Source organism: Pyrus communis, chromosome 3 (assembly GCF_963583255.1).
Source record: "Pyrus communis chromosome 3, drPyrComm1.1, whole genome shotgun sequence".
Taxonomy (NCBI): domain Eukaryota; kingdom Viridiplantae; phylum Streptophyta; class Magnoliopsida; order Rosales; family Rosaceae; genus Pyrus; species Pyrus communis.
The window spans coordinates 3,406,126-3,426,423 of NC_084805.1; the positions used below are offsets into that span (position 1 = coordinate 3,406,126).

At 35.9% G+C, this 20,298-nt stretch overlaps 2 protein-coding genes across 3 annotated transcripts; both read left to right on the plus strand.

Moving 5' to 3' along the window:
- The first annotated feature begins 1,875 nt into the window (after positions 1-1,875).
- LOC137728787 (protein PSK SIMULATOR 1-like) lies at positions 1,876-9,595 on the plus strand. Of its 2 annotated transcripts, XM_068467552.1 has the most exons (13): positions 1,876-2,209; positions 2,431-3,051; positions 3,998-4,323; positions 4,468-4,560; positions 4,663-4,753; positions 5,521-5,614; positions 6,167-6,264; positions 6,765-6,834; positions 7,337-7,440; positions 8,151-8,267; positions 8,409-8,485; positions 8,659-8,703; positions 8,786-9,595. In XM_068467552.1, the coding sequence occupies exons 2-13, from the start codon at positions 2,695-2,697 to the stop codon at positions 9,300-9,302; spliced, it is 1,989 nt and encodes a 662-aa protein (XP_068323653.1). In that variant the 5' UTR covers positions 1,876-2,209; positions 2,431-2,694; the 3' UTR covers positions 9,303-9,595. The 2 variants fall into 2 exon arrangements, with proteins under 2 accessions (XP_068323653.1, XP_068323654.1); XM_068467553.1 differs by lacking the exons at positions 1,876-2,209; positions 2,431-3,051 and adding an exon at positions 3,518-3,858.
- A 1,952-nt stretch (positions 9,596-11,547) lies between these two features.
- On the plus strand, positions 11,548-16,974 carry LOC137728788 (protein PSK SIMULATOR 1-like). Its single transcript, XM_068467554.1, has 11 exons — positions 11,548-11,777; positions 12,220-12,545; positions 12,693-12,885; positions 13,528-13,624; positions 14,113-14,207; positions 14,304-14,376; positions 14,575-14,681; positions 15,702-15,818; positions 15,959-16,035; positions 16,206-16,250; positions 16,333-16,974. The coding sequence occupies exons 1-11, from the start codon at positions 11,625-11,627 to the stop codon at positions 16,847-16,849; spliced, it is 1,800 nt and encodes a 599-aa protein (XP_068323655.1). The 5' UTR covers positions 11,548-11,624; the 3' UTR covers positions 16,850-16,974.
- The last annotated feature ends 3,324 nt before the right edge of the window (positions 16,975-20,298 follow it).

The following is a 20,298-nucleotide window of genomic DNA, read 5'->3' on the forward strand; positions in this document are numbered from 1 at the left end:
TCATTTATCCATCTTGGCATCACCAAGTAAATCTTGACCATCAATTGTTCATCTTAGATGAATGTAGGCATATGGTTATGTCGTTTTTTTTTTTAAGTTTTTATAATTCAGATTAGTTTAGTTTTGTTGTAATTATTTGTGCCGCCTTAGCAGATGATGTGGTCTTGTCTTTTGGTGATAATTTTGTGTGTTCTCAGTGATTATTGTTCATATGACGACCATGTAAGAGTTTTTCTCAGATCAAATTATTAGTCATGAGAGAATTTACCCATTTAACAGCTTGTGTAATTGTGTTAGTTAATTAATGAAATCTCTTTATCATTGCTTGTAAAAAAATATTTGTCCCAAGAAAGAATCCAATTGCTAAAGTTGACATCCATCATTTTAAAAAGGACCCTACATCTCATGACTCAGTTGACTCGGCAAGAGTTCATCATAGATCTACAAGAAGGTCGTCCAACTAGTTTTGGATTTAAATAAAAGACAAAGCATAGCATTACTTACAAGAAAACATGCATTATTAATCCATGAAAACTACACCTTCCTTGGTCGCATTCTGCAAACCTAATAAAAATATCATTTTCTTTAGATGCATATGTGTGTCTTTCTCCTTCACCTTATATTATTTGAAACGAATTTTCAGTGTTCATACGGCTACCAAGACAAGTATTGTTTGGTAATATTCGGGGAGTGAATTGCTGATTTACTTTTACACTATGTTTAGATGAGGGAATAAGCTTGGAATTTTAACAAAAGTCATAGTTTATAAATTGACATGCACCAATTCTTTTGTTTAGATTCATACGTATAGAAATTTAGAATTTCCGCGTGAAATTTCATGTAAATAAGTATTATTTTTAACTTTCTATGAATGAGAATTTAAAATGACAAATTTGTAAAATATAATTCATCAAAAAAATAATGTTAGACTTACCATATATTTGTAAGACATTTTAGTTTCACTTGGTGTAATATTCAATCAACACCAAAAAAGGTAAAATAATACTTGATAAGATAGAATCTTTAATTAACGTTACACATTCACTTACCAATATTGGTGTATGACTAGTCGAATGAGGATCCTCTCACGATTCTTTTTGTGAGGATCCTAGGGATTTTCAAATTATGTTCGTTTATCGTACATTATGTGATCAGTTTTTATTATATACTATTCATATTTAATTTTAAATAAAAGTATTTCAAACGATGTACGATAAACGGACACGATTTGAAGATCCTCAAGATTCTCACAAAAAGAATCCGGAGAGGATCCTCATTCTGACTAGTCCGGTTAAACTAAATAAACCTAGCAAAAATGTTACTCTTATTAAAAATTATATATCACATTTGTACCGTATTTTTAATAAAGATAGACCCATTTCTTTGGTGGGTCAAACGTCTATTGGAAAAGTTGAGTGCCAACCGAAGCTTAATCCTTAAGACACTTTTATTTGTCAAATGCTAATGATTTTTCAGTTGACAACTACAGCTTAATTTTTTTTTTTAAGTCGAGCGATAACGTTAGTAAGTTAAATATTAGATAATTTATTGATGGTGTTTGAACTCATGCCGTCATATAAAAACATAATACTTTTTCACTACTATGGTAAATGGTCAATTGCTGTTTTATTTTTAGGAAACTTTAACGAAAAGCTTTCAGTATTGTTCACTTTAACGAAAAACCATATTTTTACACTAAAAAGTCAATCTGGTACTGTTCACTTTGCCCTTTATTTTATCATTATTATTAAAACTCAAAATTTTCAAATCATTTTTATTAGTTTTTCTTTATTTTTATTGGGTTCAAATAAATTGAGCAAAATACACAAGGATTAGCAGTACGGTTGGTGACTTTGGGTTTTGACCACCTTCACTTTCTCCTCAAACGGGAAAGAAAGAGACTGTTTGTGCCAGGCCCAGAGCCTCCACTGACCAAACCTAGAGAGAATAAGGAGGGAGAGAGAGAGAGAGACTGAGAGAGTGCAAAAACTGTCTTCTCACTGACTGCTGCTCTTTTGCTTTTTGCTAGGTTTCTCTAGTTTTCCCTCTGCTCTTCTTAGTTTCTTTTTTGCTGTACCTCCCTTTGCATGTACTGAAAAAAGAAGGAAATAAAAAACCCATCTTTCCATTCCTATCACCGTCTCTGTTTCTTAACCTATTCAAAAGTATTGCAGTACAGAATCTCTCCCATCTTCTCACAGATCCAGCTGTAAGTCCCCTCCACTCTTCTCTCTCTCTAACTTGTACAATTTGTAACTACTATTGCTTGGTTTGCTTTGTATCTATTTGTAAAATCTCAAATATTGCAATTTATGTAATTTTTAGATGTGGGGTTTTTCTGTTCTTTGCAGATTCCATCCTCATTGTAGTTTAATGTTGGTTATGAATGTTTCTGATTGATGGGTTATGGTTAATTTCTTGATTTTGCAGCTTCTGTGATCCAGAGTTGATGGATTGGAACTCCAAAAGTGATCAGAATTGGTTTTGCGGTAATCTATGTTGAACCCGGATATCTGTATTACTTATTTCACAGCTTTGGAGTTGGTCATTCTTGTTTTATAACTCGTTGAGGATGATTCCGATTTCGCCACTGGTTGCTTCAATCTTTAGCTTTTTATAGATAGCAATAGTCGTCCGGAGTTGGGTTGGCTTTAACTCTTGAAGAGGCTTCAAGTTCTTGTCTTTGGATTTTGTATGAAATATACTTTGTGGCTTATCAACACAATGGGTGGGATGTGCTCCAAGACGAGGAGATCGACTGTAGACGATGTCAATGTAAATAATGCCCCCAATGGAGGCATTCCTACTGCTAATGGCCATCCTAGTAATGGATCTCGTGGTCTGCCCCCGAAATTGAATTCCAATTCGACTCCATCCCCAGTTAGTGAAGGCGTGGATAAACAATTGCGAGACCCATTTATGTTGCCGGAGACAAATAATATGGTACCTTATGGGCTCATTACAGATGATGTCAACGACGGGATTCCTCACTTGTCGAGGACCTTATCGCACAAAAATAGATCTACCAAGTCTAAGCAGGCTGTGGCAAAGGTAATCCTGACTTTTTTATGTTAATTTTTAGTCATTCACTTCTTGTCTATGTTGTGTTGGAATGAATGATTTGAAATTGCAGTATGAATGGTTACTGGATGCACATTTTGGTTTCTATACCCTTTGGAACCACAAATTGTTCCGTAGCGAGTTGGGATGGAACTGTTACTCTAAAAGTGTGGTCATCAGAATGAGGGTGACAAGCTGTTCAAAGACGCCAGTTTTATGAGTTATTGCGTATTAAGTTGACCTTTAATTAGGTTTGACTTAGAAATACTGGCGTGAAACTTGGACTAGAAGAAAAGTTTGTCCGTCTGTTTCTCCCACTTCGTTTGGATTGAGGGAGTTGACTGGACTTGGTGATAATAGAAGTGAGAAGTGAAATACTTTAAACAGGAAAGTCTTTCAGGAATTATCAGGGCTTTTTCCAGAGTGTCTTTTGGTTGAACAAATATTTAGAACACATCGTTAGAAAGTAGGAAGTATAAAGGAGCTGATTTGAGCTAGGGTATTCCAGTATCTACCACACTATTTAGCGAGAAGAATACAATTATAGGCTTTTGGGGAAGGGATAAAGGCTGTAGTTTTATGGAGGTGTTGAACAAAGGCTGTGTCTTGACTCTTGGGTAGTGTGAATGCAGAAAAGTAGAAGGCTTTTTTGACAGATAAGGGGTGAGTGTGGAAGCTTTGTGGAATAGAACAGATATTTGGAATTTTTTGTGGGTTTCGGTCTCCAGAGGAATTCTTTTCCCGATTGGAGGGCCATTTTACACAGATCAAGAGCTTCACAGAAAGATGTTCCCATTTGTATGTGAAAATCCTTTTCAGGGGATGCAACTCAATTATAGGGATGTTCCCCTTTAATGTTATTTGTAACTATTTACCATCGTTGTCATATCACTTTATCCGTTATCTAATTCCTATTCTTATTATTCTTTTGTTATAGGTATCAGAAGTAAGCTCCCTTTTGGGCAGGGCTGGTACTGCTGGCCTTGGGAAGGCAGTGGAAGTATTGGACACCCTTGGTAGTAGCATGACGAATTTGAATCCAAGCAGTGGTTTTACCTCAGGGGTGACAACAAAAGGGAATAAAATTTCAATTTTGGCTTTTGAAGTCGCAAACACAGTTGTCAAGGGTTCAAATTTAATGCAGTCCCTTTCTAAGGATAACATCAAACATCTAAAAGAGGTTGTGCTTCCTTCAGAAGGGGTACAGAATTTGATATCAAGAGATATGGATGAACTCCTGAGAATTGCTGCCGCTGACAAGAGGTTGATAATTGAAAATTCCTTGTATAATTTTCGGAATGATCGGAACAAGCTTTTACTATTTTTGTTTCTTAACATGTGTTTATGTCTTGAGTAATTGTACATGAAGGTTGGAGAGTTAATATTTTTGTGGTAAAATTCTGGCAGAGAAGAGCTCAAAGTTTTCTCGGGAGAAGTAGTGCGTTTTGGAAATCGTTGTAAAGATCCTCAGTGGCATAATCTGGATCGCTATTTTGAAAAGTAAACCTATCAAAAAATTTGATATTTTCCTCATGTCTGTTTCTGTTTAACTCCTTAGATGATGTTCTGACACTGCCACCCGTGCTATCTCCCAAATGTTAGGTTGGGTTCAGAAATTACACCACAGAGGCAATTGAAGGAAGATGCAGAGACAGTGATGCAGCAATTGATGACGTTAGTTCTAAATACAGCTGTAAGTACACATATAGAGAATGCAACCTCTAGTAGCAGTTGTGTCCATTAGTGGCTTACCTTAGAAGTTTCTGTAACAGCATGCACATGTTGAAGAGAAAAATAATAATATTTTTAATATCTCTTTCCACTGGGAAACATAATTGGCATAAGAATGTCATTGGATTAGTTTTACATTATTGTTTGTAGTTATCTTGAATAAGGTCCCCTCCTCAAGCTATGTGCTTTCTTGTCTGACATGGTTGAATTCTATAACTAGGATATCAAATGAAACTGAATTAAAATGCTTCATATTATGGATCAAAGAGGCTGTTTCTCCTCGTTTCTTTGTTTCTGTAGCATTAAGAGTTGATAACTTCCCTTATTTTTATATTTTGTCAGCTGTATTCTAAGTATAATAGGTTTTGTTGCTTGAAGTACAAAATATTTGGTCAATCATCTATCCGTATGAAGATTACAGTTAATTACTCAAAACGTTGCTTAGCTTTGTTGTAGTCTTTATTCAGTTGAAGGGCTTTCAAGCAAGACAATCAAATTTAGGATTTAACACTCTTTAGTGTTGCAGAATCATTAAACAAGCATTGGTGGTGTTAAAAAAATGTTACTGCAACTGCTGGGCATATGTTGTTCCTTAGAACTTTACTGAATGATAACTTAAAATTTAGTAAACAAGCATTGGTGGTGTTAAAAAACGTTACTGCAACTGCTGGGCATATGTTGTTCCTTAGAACCTTACTGAACAAAAGCAAACCTTTTTCTTGGTTACAGGAATTATATCATGAGTTACATGCCTTGGACAGATTTGAACAAGATTATCGGCGGAAGCTTCAAGAGGAAGACAACTCAAGTACTACCCAAAGAGGTAAATTGCATCTTGTATTTCCTTTACAATGTCATATGAAAATTTATCGCTATATTTTGGTCTTGTAGGTTAATAAAGTTATTCTGTTTTGTATTTATCCAGTCTTTTTTTCAGTTGATGACTGAGTGTCATAAAGAAAGGAGTACATCTATATACTTTCTATATATTTGTATGTGTGTGGAATTGTAGATTTTTCCATGGTCTGTTTCGGCAGTTCTCATATCTAATAATGATGCCATGCTAATACTTGTTCTGAAGTTTGTTCATTATGTAATTTTTTAATTGTTACTATTTTGGTATTTCCAGATTTTTTTTCTTTGTTTGTACCTTTATAATGCCATGCCGGGGAACTCAAATGTTCTTCCATTGTTGGTCTAAGCCAATAAACCTTTAATACCAGTGGTTGGCCTCATCTAAACGTGTCCTACAAAACCTTCCATATTTTTGAAATTTTGATTTCCCTCAATTTATTGTTTTGTTTGCAATGAAATGATTAGAGTTGCTCGAAAGTAATTTTGGTTTATTGTGCCTGTATATTCTTGTCACGTGTAGGAGATAGCCTTGCAATCTTGAGAGCAGAGTTGAAGAGTCAAAAGAAGCATGTCAGAAGTTTGAAGAAAAAATCACTTTGGTCCCGGATTTTGGAAGAGGTAGCAAGTCAGTATTTCTATTTGTGTATCTCACCTAGGTGCAACTGAAAATAACTTTCTGTTGATCGAATGTAGCACACATAAAGTAGATCGTATATATTTGTTAGTTACATAATAAAACTTTGGAAGCTTCAATTTGCGGCTAGAGAATGCACCCATGTATTTTAAAGTACTCTTCTTCCGAATTTCTAGAAGGGATGTCATAAAAAGACATTAAAGCCTAAACCACTTGAGGAAAACAAATTACTTAATTGGGAAAAAAAAACAAACAAAGCCAGCGATAGGGAGGGGACCTTTACTTTTATTTGATTTAAATTTTTTGGTTCTGAAGAAATAAAAAGATTGTTCTTTTTATTATGACATTTTGAGAATATTCTAGGATATGTGAATTCTATGTCTTGTGCTTAAGTTCTGGGTTGTTCAACGATGATCATGGGTGCACTGTGCCAATAGAATTTCCCTTGAAGTTCTACAACTATCCTTATATCTCTTATTTACAGGTCATGGAGAAACTTGTCGATGTTGTTCATTTCTTACATATGGAGATTCATGAAGCATTTGGAAATGCAGGTATGCGTCAAAAGTTCGGATGGAATTTTTTATATTGGTATTCTAAGTTTGCTTGGAGTCTGCTTGGACAGTTGGGAGTGGGACAGGAGGCTGAGAAAGATAATGGCTATTTCTTGTTTTTGATTAAATTTAATACTTACAAAACAAATTTGCACCTGACTGCTAAAAAGTTGGCATTGTTGAATTAGTATAAAAATTTAAGGGAATTGTTATTGGCACTCCAAAATTCTCATTGTGCACTCATCACAAGTGTTTTTCTTTGTAATTTTGGAGTGCTAATAACAATTCCCAAATTTAAGTGTAGTTGATATATGGTATGGTATTGGAACCACTCCACTCTGGTAAAGATAACATCTCCAAATTAAAGCTAACATATCTTGTAATATATCTGTACATGTATTGTTTATCTCTTGTAATATTCAATTGTGCATAACAATTGTTTAGAAGTTAATCATAGTGTTCAATTATTAAGTGACTTTGTGTGAATTTTGTGGTCGTGCAGATACTGATAAACCTGTGAAAGGTTCTCAGAACAATCACAAAAAGTTGGGGTCTGCTGGTCTTGCCTTGCATTATGCAAATATTATCACTCAAATTGATCTTCTTGTGAGTTGATGATGTTATATTCATTTCCTAAATTTTCAACCTTTGTGATAATATTTTTTCTTTTCTTTTAGTTCAGTATAAACAAGTATTTGGTATCGTCAGTGAACTAATTAATACGGTGGTGAAAATACAGTTTTTTTACTGTAAGCTAGTAGGTTTTAAGTTTCAATACCTTTTTAGGCTTCTATGTGTTTATTATGGGGGTTATCATAGTGTGGAGCAACCGATTTTGAGTGTGAGAGTGGGTTGTATCCAGGTCAGTTTGGGAAACGTATTTCTGTGGGGTTATGCAACCTCTTATTCTCAAGTGCCAAAATCCTTCTGTCTGTTTCTCTCCGTACTGTTCTTTTAAAGTTTTTGCTACCTCTAGACTATTTTTTTAGTGAGCAGTCCTATGCCTGGGGGATTTCAAGCGTAGTTGTAAAGTATTGGGTTCTGATTTCTGTCAGTTGGATTCCATAAATGTAGGATGTTCGGACAATGTATGTGTATTAGCTTTTCTTCAGTTGTGTATAGCATAACTAGCAAATAGCAGGTTATAGTAGTTCCCTGGTCTATGACCGGAAGTTTCCCATTTTCTGTTAAAGCACAATAATCATTCTTCCCTTCAATCAAATGTTATGTTTATGTTGCTTGATAAATGGGAATTTTATGCTTTATATCAGATCACTTGGGCCATGACTTCTGAGTTAATGTTTGAATGTAACCAGGTGTCTCGATCAAGTTCTGTGCCTTCAAACACACGGGATACTTTATATCAGGGGCTCCCGCCTGGTGTGAAATCAGCTTTGCGCTCAAAACTACAGTCATTTCAGTTGAAGGAAGAGGTATCTATAGTTTTATTTAACAAGTGGAATTATTAACAACTCGCCTACATTGTATTTTACTACTACAAAGTAAGCTCATATTTGTATGCCCATGCATGTACTGATCTATAACTTATCTTCAAATGCTTTTTCTTTTCGCAGCATACAATCGCTGAAATTAAAGCTGAAATGGAGAAAACGTTGCGGTGGCTAGTTCCCATTGCCACTAACACAACCAAGTAAAGCTTCATTTGTTTTTCTTTTATCCCCCCTGACTGGAGTGGTTTAACATATTATCCAATCTTTTTGGTGGCCACATTCTTCGTTTATGACAATGTTTATTTTCACAACTATCTCTCATTTTCCTTCAATTCTGTTTACTGATTACTCTTTGCAATGCGGTTTTATGTAGAGCTCATCATGGCTTTGGCTGGGTTGGAGAATGGGCAAACACTGGGTGAGTTCTTAATTGCAGATTGCCTTCCATTTACTTGTGATTTCCGGATATTTTCTTAATTTTATTAGTTGTAATTCTTTAGGTCCGAGATGAACCGAAAACCTGCTGGTCAAACTGACTTGCTGAGGATTGAGACACTGCACCATGCTGATAAACATAGAACCGAGTCATACATTCTTGAACTGGTTGTGTGGCTTCACCATCTCGTCAACCAAACGAGGGTTGGAAACTGTGGAATTAGATCTCCTGTTAAATCCCCTCTTTGCTCCCCCAACCAGAAGGCAATTCAGTTGTGTATGAACAAAACCAACTGCTCATCACCCATATTAACAGTTGAAGACCAAGAAATGCTTCGATATGTAAGTAAGAGAAAACTGACACCGGGGATTAGTAAGAGTCAAGAATTTGACACCTCAAGGACCAGGTTCAGCAAGCATAACCGGCTGAGCAAGAGTAGCAACCACTCCCCGACAAGTGAACGTAGGAAGGACCCATTTCCAATCAGGAGGCCATCCTCCGTTCCTATCATTGACTTTGATTTCGACCGGAGCAAAGCACTGGATGTCATTGATCGGGTGGACACAATTCGAAGTATTTGAATGCACAGGCGAAGTGGTTCGTGTGTATGTATGTCCTGTAAGTTCATCTGTGGCATTTGTTCCTGTCGTGTGCTCTTTGTTGTGGCGGTGGCGATGTCATGGAAGCGGGCATGGATGCTGAGAAACGAGAGAAGTCATGGCCGTTTTGAATGTCAAAATGTAGGGTGAGAATTGAGAAATGTATTTTGATCAATGTAAGTTAAATTTCTGTAGATGGAAAGGATGCTGGTTTTATACTTTCCTTAGTGGTTAGTATGTACAGAATATTCAATTAATAATCCAAAGTTCATGCTTCTCCACTGCTCTCTCAGAATACACTAATAATTAACATGATAGGATTGACACTGTTATGCCCTATTAAAACAATTCAGACTTTGGTTCTTAAAGCATTTAGCAAATTCTATTTTTCAAAATATCATTTGCTAATTTAAGTGGCAGTTTTATTATCTACTAAAAGTTTGGTGCTTTAATCCACTTTTCAACTATGTCTTTAAATTTTATTTTTTATTTTAACAGTTAAAATACATTGTGGGGCAACAAGTGCATGTTTAAATAGATGTTGTGGAAAAAAGTCAATATTTTTACTCATCACCATCAAGTGATGGTAATGTTTGATGGTGGTGCTTACTATCCGATTTATCAATGGAAGATGAATTTATATTTCAAGATCTGTGTAATGGATAGACAAAAATTTCAAAATTTAAATTCATTCAACGGTGATAAATAGAGTGGTAATCATTACTACCACTTAAGAGCTTAATTTTTTTTTTTCTATTACTACCGTTGAAGACGATTATATTCTATTTGGCATAGCAAATCTTGTGCGCTACTCCTTTCCTTTGGTACCTCCAATACATTGAAAAGCTTCGTCTTGACATTAGGAGAAGTAGGGGTAGGCACTTAGAATAGGAAATCGAAATCGAAACACGAATCAAATCAGACCGCATCCAAAGGTTCAGTTTTTGTGGTTTTGAAACTTTGTTGGTTTGAAACCAAGCCGCAGTGTAGGAAAGTGGTTTGATTTCGGCTTTGGCCTTATGAAACCGCACAAAAACCAAACTGCATTGCAAAAATTAAAAGACATTTAATTAAATACTGATATTTATGATGGTAATGAAAAATTGCTCCTAATTTTTTGTTGTGATTGTCTGTTTTGTACAAGAGCAATGTGGTAGAAGATCTATATTTTATAGGAGTCAGTTTAATATGACAGTGCCATGTTATTCAGTTTTATCGAGGTTCATAGAAGACAGAACTGCAAATCCTGCAATTCATGTTCAGAAGGTATGTCACATCTCGGCCCGGGGCGGATCACTTCCCGGGCCCGATTCCATCGTAGCACGATATTGTCCGCTTTGGGTTTACCATTCCCTCACGGTTTTGTTTTTGGGAACTCACGAGCAACTTCCCAGTGGGTCACCCATCATGGGATTGCTCTAGCCCTCTTCTCGCTTAACTTCGGAGTTCCTACGGAACCCGAAGCCAGTGAGCTCCCAAAAGGCCTCGTGCTAGGTAGAGATGGGAATATACATTTAAGGATCACTTCCCCTGGACGATGTGGGATGTCACAAGGTAGATTAATGAAAAAATATTTAAAACTTTGTATATCAATAAAATATTATTTATTAACTTTATTTAATGATAAGGACAAACAAATTTTAAATAAATAAATAAACGACTTGTTGGGCCCTTCCATAAAATAAACTTAGCTCAAAACCTTTTTATGAAACTTCCAATTTTTTTTTTTTTTCAAATAATTTGAAACAAAATGATATGTCACCCATAAAATATAAACACGTTAATCAACACTTAAGTAACAATTCAATCATCAGGAGCCACATCATTTGGTTTTAAAATTGGGTATTACAAGGGAGACTAAATTTATAAATAAAATTTTGTAAACTAAGTGATATGAAAGTTGATTATCGGGTTATTATTTAAATGTTAATAAACGTGTTCATTCCTATTGGAAACAAAATATTTAGTTTACAAATTTTATCTACAAATTTAATTTTTCTAATATTACTCTTAAAATTTGATCCCCCAAGCATTCTTGTTTACAAATTTAATTTAAAATTTTAGCTTTCACCGTTATTGTACAAGTAATTGTTGGGTGAGAACGGGCTACATAAAAAACGCGGTAAAATATAATGTATCATGACATGAGCGAGCGAAAGATGGTCTCAATTATGGGTTGTAGGTTGACTTGTCTTTTCTCAGGTCATCATTCTTATATGTTCTTTTTCCATAACTCTTCAATCGAAATCGAAATCGAAATCGAGTGTGTGTTCTTCTCGGGTGATTACTGACGACAGACACATAATGGGGATTCTCGAGAAGGTGATAAGGAGGGCCAAAGTAGAATATGTTGACATAAACTTAAACAGTCAGCATGACAGCAGCAATGGCCCTGATGAGGAACTTGATATCAATGATGGGATTCCTTGCTTGCCTAAGCAGCTGGCTGTTCCCAAGGTAAATCACAACCTTCACACACACACACCCCTTTTTATGCAAAGGGATTCTTATTATTATTATTTTTTAAATAGGGATTAGGTGACTCATTTTATATTGAATTTCAATTATCTGATTAGATATCTTAAATATTTCTGATTTGACTAATATTTTACAAAAATGATCTATAAGATACAACTTGAAAAATAGACGATTTAGATCGTTAAAGTTCGATTTGGTATGAATCCAACAACTACTTCCTATTTTTATGAAAAAAAAATGCGGATGCCTATATATAATCATGACTAATTATTTCTCCTGTACAACTGCTCTTATCATCTTGAATTTCGAACTTGGTTTCTTTCTGTTCTTATTCAGAATCTCAGATTTAGAGTACGAATGGTACTGCTTTGATGTTGAATAGACATGTTAAATTGTATTTTGCTTTTGTTTTCGGTTATAGGTATCGGAAATGAGCTCACTGCTGGGCAGGGCTAGTACATCTAGCCTTGGGAGGGCAGTGGAAGCAATCTATGGCCTCGGTAGTAGCATGGCAAATCTGAACACAAACACTGGTTTTACCTCTAGGGCGACAACAAAAGGGAGTAAAATTTCAGTCTTGGCTTTTGAAGTTGCAAACACAACTGTCAAGGGCTCAAATTTAATGCAATCATTGTCAACGTATAACATTAAACATTTAAAAGAGGTTGTGCTTCCATCAAAAGGGGTCCAGAATTTAGTTTCACGAAATATGGATGAACTGCTGAGAATTGTTGCAGCTGACAAGAGGTTGATAACTGAAAATTCCTTGTATAATTTTCTGAACAATCAGAACAAGCTATAGCTACTTTATTTTTAATTAACATGTGGTGTTTATATATTGAATAATTGTATATGAAGTCGGAGATTGATAATGTTCTGGTACAATTCTGGCAGAGAAGAGCTCAAAATTCTCTCGGGAGAAGTAGCGCGGTTTGGAAATTTTTGTAAAGACCCTCAGTGGCATTATCTGGATCGCTATCTTAACCAGTGCCCTTTCTCAAACATTATGGTTGCACGACAGAAGCTATTGAAGGAAGATGCAGAGGTGGTAATGCAGCAATTGATGATGTTAGTTTCAAATACACATGTAAGTAAACGTATAGAGAATGCAGCCTTTAGTTGCAGTTGTATCCATATGTGACTTGCCTTCGAATGAGGTCAGGGATTGTTCTCGTTCTTCCGTAATGATGGATGCGTGTTAATGAGTATGGGTTCGGATTTTCATAATTGTAAATTAGTCCTCTTTGAGAGGTCTTGTCTATTATTTTTGTAAATTAGTCCTATTTAGTCTTCTTGTTACAATTATGCTAAAAACGTTGTTGAGCATCCTCATAGTCCTCGTTGTGTTGAAGGGCTTTCAAGCCGCATGAGTGTTTTAACTCTTCTCCATGCTGGATTTAGATCTTTCTTGTGTTCAGAACCATTATGCACCGTTTCAGTAGACCTTCCGCATCGAGTAATTGAATACTATCACTGAAATTCCATGGAGAGAGAGAGAGAGAGTATTGCCTGAAAATTAGAGTGTTACTCATGCTTTTGACTTTTTTAGAATGCGTCCATGTAACTACGTCAGTCTCCGTGTATTTGTTAGCTTATTTGGTTCTGTTTTTTAACAAAATAAACAAGCCTTGGAGTTGCTAGTAAATGTTCTAACTGCAAAGTTACTGCTGGACTGATATTATTCTTTGGAAATTTGTCGAGGGAAGAACTAAGCTTTTCTTGGTTACAGGAATTATATCGTGAGTTGTGTTCCTTCGATTATTTTGAACAAGGGTACCGGTGTAAGCTTCAAGAGCAAATAGACAATCCAGAAACCTGCCAGAGAGGTATTTGCATTTTTTTTTTTCCCTTAAAATGTAGTGAAATTTTGTCTGCATTTTTTTTTTTCAGTTGATGATTGAGTGTATCAAGAAATCAAGATTAGATTTCACTTCAAAGGTTTTCAGTTCACCTGTGCTGTGTGTGTCCATGCGTGTGCACGACTGTAGACTTTTTTGTTGCCAGTTTTGCTATGCCCATGTTTACGTAATAATAATTTTACATTAATACTACTTCCGAAGTTTGTTCAATATGTAATTAATTTACTGTTATTATCCATTTTTTTCTCTGTAACTTTACATTTGCCATGCCTGGCCACTCAAATGCTCCTGTGGGTGGTCCGACTCCAAGTCAATACATCTCCGATTCCCGTGGGGTGTCTCATCTAATAGTGTCTTCTTCAGTTTATATGATTATTGTGTTTGCCAATGAAATGGCTACACAATCGTAAAGAAAGGAACTTAATTGTACTTTGTTTGCTTATCACGCGGAGCAGACAGCCTCGCAATCTTAAGAGCAGAGTTGAAAAATCGAAGGAGGCTTGTGAGAAGTTTGAAGAAAAAATCATTTTGGGCCAGGATGGTTGAAGAGGTAGGTTATTAGTGTTTCTAATTCTGTATCTCATTTAGGTGCAAACGAAAATTACTTTTCTTTCTAAACTCTAATAATATCTGATATTAATTACAGGTTGTGGAGAAACTTGTCCATGTTGTGCTTTTTTTACATAAGGAGATTCATCACGAAGCATTTAGCAATGCAGGTATGCTTCAAAAGTCTGGATGAGATGTCTGATAATGGTCTTCTACGAGGCCTTCTAGTTCCGCTCTGAGATGCAGTGGAAAGTTGACCTTGTTGATAGCGTTCATCTCTAGTAATTTTTAAACTTGCAAAACAAATATGTGGAAGCTGCCATTGAAATCGATTATCAAGTGACTTTTATGTGATTCTCGTCCTGCAGGAACCGATGATGAACCTGGGAATGATTCTCCGAATAATCACGAAACATTGGGGACTGCTGGTCTTGCCTTGCATTATGCAAATATTATCACTCAAATTGATACGCTTGTGAGTTTGATGTAAATTCATTTTTAATATTCTTCGTCCTTTAGGTTATCACTCAAATTGATGTTCTTGTGAGTTGATGTTATATTTATTTCCGAAATATTCAACCGTTCTGTCCTTTTAATTCAAGTGTAAACAAGTATGTGATATCATCAGTGAACTACTTATTACGGTGGTGAAAATACAATTGTTTTACTGTAAGAGCAGGTTTTAAGTCTCAATACCCACCCTTTTAGACTTCGATATGTTTATTATGGGGTTATGCAACCTCTTAGTCATTAGTGTGGAGCAACCAACTTTGACTGTTAAAGAGTGGGTTGTATCCAGGTCAATTTCGGAATCATATTCTTGTTGGGTTGTGCAACCTATTATTCTTAAGTGCCAAAATCTGTCCGTCCCTCTACTGTTCTTTTAAAGTTTTTGCTGCCTCTAGACTATTTTTAATGAGCAGTCCTATGATTTCATGCACGGTAATACTGTATTGGGTTCTGATTTCTGTCAGTTGGATTCCATATGTATAGGATGTTCGTGTGAGACTATAGAGATCTGAGCTTGAAGGTTATCAATGGTGCAGAATGTAGAAAGAGAAGTTAAGAGAGAGAGAGAGAGAGAAATGAGAAATGCTTCTTGTATATTTTTCACTGTAATGAATACAACAGTAGTCTTGCCTTACTCTCTAAGTAATCGTTCTCTCAACAAACTTAACAACTCTTACCACCTAATCTACTGACAAATGGCGGCATCTTGATCATTGATTGTAGCTCGATCCTTGTCATCCTTACAGTTCGGACAATGCATGTGTATTAGCTTTCCTTCAGTTGTGTATAGCATAACTAGCAAATAGCAGGTTATAGTAGTTACCTGGTATATGAGGGGAAGTTTTCTACTTTCTGTTAAAGCACAATAATCATTCTTCCCTTCAATCAAATATTATGTTTATTGTTGCTTGATAAATGGGAATTTTATGCTTTATATCAAATCACTTGGGCCATGACCTCTGAGCTAATGTTCGAATGTAACCAGGTGTCTCGATCAAGTTCTGTGCCTTCAAACACACGGGATACTTTATATCAGGGGCTCCCGCCTGGTGTGAAATCAGCTTTGCGATCAAAACTACAGTCATTTCAGTTGAAGGAAGAGGTATCTATACTTTTATTTAACAAGTGGAATTATAACAACTCGCCTACATTGTATTTTACTACTACAAAGTAAGCTCATATTTGTATGCCCTTGCGTGCACTAATCTATAACTTATCTTCAAATGCTTTTCCTTTTCGCAGCAAACAATCACTGAAATTAAAGCTGAAACGGAGAAAACGTTGCAGTGGCTAGTTCCCATTGCCAATAACACAACCAAGTAAAGCTTCTTTAGTTTTTCTTTTATCCCTCTTAACTGTAGTGATTACATATTATCCAATTTTATTGGTGTCCACATTCTTCATTTTTGACGATGTAATTATTCACAACTCTCTCTCATTTCCCTCAATTCTGTTTACTGATTACTTTTTGCGATGCGGTTTTATGTAGAGCTCATCATTGCTCTGGCTGGGTTGGAGAATGGGCAAACACTGGGCGAGTTCTTAATTGCGGGCGCCTTTCCATTTACTTATGATTTCCCAATATTTTCTTAATTTTATTAGTTGCAATTCTTTAGGTCTGGGATGAACTGGAAACCTGCTGGTCAAACTGACTTGCTGAGGATTGAGACACTGCACCATGCTGATAAAAATAGAACCGAGGCTTACATTCTTGAACTGGTGGTGTGGCTTCACCATCTCGTCAACCAAACGAGGGTTGGAAACTGTGGAATTAGATCTCCTGTTAAATCCCCTCTTTGCTCCCCCAACCAGAAGGCAATTCAGTTATGTATGAACAAAACCAACTGCTTATCACCCATATTAACAGTTGAAGACCAAGAAATGCTTCGATATGCAAGTAAGAGAAAACTGACACCGGGGATTAGTAAGAGTCAAGAATTTGACACCGCAAGGACCAGGTTCAGCAAGCATAATCGGCTAAGCAAGAGTAGCAACCACTCCCCGACAAGTGAACGTAGGAAGGATCCATTTCCAATCAGGAGGCCATCCTCCGTTCCTATCATTGACTTTGATTTCGACCGGAGCAAAGCACTGGATGTCATTGATCGGGTGGACACAATTCGAAGTATTTGAATGCACAGGCGAAGTGGTTCTTGTGTATGTATGTCTTGTAAGTTCATCTGCGGCATTTGTCCCTGTCGTGTACTCTTTGTTGTGGCGGTGGCGATCTTATGGAAGCAGGCATGGATGCTGAGAAACGAGAGAAGTGATGGCCGTTTTTGAATGTCAAAATGTAGGGTGAGAAGTGTATTTTGATCAATGTAAGTTAAATTGACTTGATGGGATAACATTTATCCAAAGTTCATCTGCGGCGCTTATAAATATACATTAATCCCATGAAAAATGGTAGAAAGGACCTTGCATGCACTTATAAGTAATCGCTGCGAGGGAAGGCGTTGCATTAAAAGAAGAAAAAACATGCTAAATATCATGACATGAGCAAGCGCAAAGTCGTCTCAACTCGCACTTTTAGAGTTGACTTGTCTCTTATCTGAAAATCGAAATCCCATGTATGTTGTTCTGGGTGATTACAAAATCGAAATAAGTTCCATACTTTGATTTTGAAATTATTTTTATAAGAGTTGGATTTAAAACATGTCACTTACAAGCAGCTAAAAATATTATTAAATTGTAATTAGTAACTAGAAAAAGAAATTGTTAAGGTCCATTTAGTATAGTGAATTAAACTGAAATAAATAACGCTCTAAATTCAAAATAACTTAAAGTTCAAAGATCCATGCAAGTCAATTATTGTAAACAAACGATTTTATCTACCCTAAGGGGTAGGGGTATAAAGTGGTTCAAACTCGCTTTTAACGAGAATCGAATATATAACATCTCACTTATAAATAAAGAGAAATACCACAACCGTAGTACTATAGGGCGTATCATTTTTATATTTTTAAAAGATTAAAATGAATCGCTTTTTTTTCAGATATAAAATTCATGCTCTCAAGCAACTCTAATCGTCTAGGTGCAATCTTGAGATAGCCTTGCAATCTTGAGAGCAGAGTTGAAGAGTCAAAGGAAGCATGTGAGAAGTTTGAAGAAAAAAAATCACTTTGGTCCCGAATTTTGGAAGAGGTAGCAAGTCAGTATTTCTATTTGTGTATCTCACCTAGGTGCAACTGAAAATAACTTTCTGTTGATCGAATGCAGCACACATAAAGTGGATGGTATATATTTGTCAGTCACATCATAAAACTTTGGAAGCTTCAATTTGCGGCTAGAGAATGCACCCATGTATTTTAAAGTACTCTTCATCCGAATTTCTAGAAGGGATGTCATAAAAAGACATTAAAGCCTAAACCTCTCTAGGAAAGCAAATTACTTAATTGGTTTTTTGGAGAAAAGAAAAAAAAAAAAAAACAAAGCCAGCGATAGGGAGGGGACCTTTACTTTTATTTGATTTAGATTGTTTGGTTCTGAAGAAATAAAAAGATTGTTCTTTTTATTATGACATTTTGAGAATATTCTAGGATGTGTGAATTCTATGTCTTGTGCTTAAGTTCTGGGTTGTTGAACGATGATCGTGGGTGCACTGTGCCAATAGAATTTCCCTTGAAGTTCTACAACCATCCTTATATATCTTATTTACAGGTCGTGGAGAAACTTGTCGATGTTGTTCATTTCTTACATATGGATATTCATGAAGCATTTGGAAATGCAGGTATGCGTCAAAAGTTCGGATGGAATTTTTATATTGGAAATGCTGGTCTTGCCTTGCATTATGCAAATATTATCACTCAAATTGATCTTCTTGTGAGTTGATGATGTTATATTCATTTCCTAAATTTTCAACCTTTGTGATAATATTTTTTTCCTTTTCTTTTACTTCAGTATAAACAAGTATGTGGTATCGTCAGTGAACTACTTAATACGGTGGTGAAAATACTGTTTTTTTACTGTAAGCTTGCAGGTTTTAAGTTTCAATACCTTTTTAGGCTTCAATGTGTTTATTATGGGGGTTATCTTAGTGTGGAGCAACCGACTTTGAGTGTGAGAGTGGGTTGTATCCAGGTAAGTTTGGGAAACATATTTCGGTGGGGTTATGCTACCTCTAGACTTCTGTGTTCAGCAAGCATAATCGGCTGAGCAAGAGTATTAACCACTCCCCAACATGTGAACGTAGGAAGGATCCATTTCCAATCAGGAGGCCATCCTCCGTTCCAATCATTGACTTTGATTTTAACCGGAGCAAAGCACTGGATGTCATTGATCGGGTGGACACAATTCGAAGTATTTGAATGCAGAGGCGAAGTGGTTCTTGTGTATGTATGTCTAGTAGGTTCATCGGCGGCATATGTCCTTGTCGTGTGCTCGTTGTTGTGGCAGTGGCGATGTTATGGAAGCGGGCATAGGTGCTGAGAAACGAGAGAAGTCATGGCCGTTTTGAATGTCAAAATGCAGGGTGAGAAGTGTATTTTGATCAATGTAAGTTAAATTTCTGTAGATGGAAAAGATGCTGGTTTATAGCTTTCCTTAGTAGCTAATATGTACAGAATATTCAATTAATAATCCAAAGTTCATGCTCCTCCCTTGCTCTCTCAAAATACACCAATAATTAACATGATAGGATAACATTTTATCCAATGTTCATCTGCGGCGCTTATATCCATTAATCCCGTGAAAAATGGTAGAAAGAACCTTGCATGCACTTACAAGTAATTGCTGTGTGGGAAGACGTTGCATTAAAAGTAGAAAAAACGCGCTAAATATTATGACACGAGCAAGCACTAGGTCGTCTCAACTCTTAGTTTTAGAGTTGACTCGTCTCTTATTTGGAAATTGAAATCCAATTTATGTTCTTCTGGGGTGATTACTGATGAAAGCGAAATGAGTTCCATATTTTATCACAATTTTTTTTTTTTTGAATAAATGATATTATCTACACCAAATGAGAGATGGTAAGCTTAGTCTCACTATGAGTTAGCAATAATGTGGTTCAAACTCTTCTTTTGCGAGAATCGAACTTAAGACCTCTCACTTACAGATGAAGAAGAATACCACTAAATCGACATATCTCAAAATATTTTAAATTAACTATCTTTATCATGAGTAAAATTTTAGTTGTCGTGTTTTGAGGTCTAATGCTGACATTGAACTATTTTAGGCTTGGCGGTTAAGGAAAAAGGACAGCTTCTTTATGATTTTTTATTTTTTTTATTTTTATGCAAGGATTATTAGGGTGAAGGAGGTTGTATATGGACTAATCATACTTTGATTTTGAAATTGTCTTTAAGAGCAACTCCACCCCTATCCACTTTGCGCCAGCATCCAGCCCATTTATCCACTTAATTGAACAGTAATAGACCCAATGAACAGTAATAGGCCAAAGCATCTCCACCCCAAAAAAAATGTGCTGGCACCTAGTCTAAAAATGCGCTGGCACAAACGATCTCCACCCCTACAAAATGCGATGGCACCCAGTCCATTTAAAATATTAAATAATTTTTTTATAAAATAAAAAAAAATAGTTATAATTTCGGATAGGATTTTTAACCAATCTCGTCACGCCACGT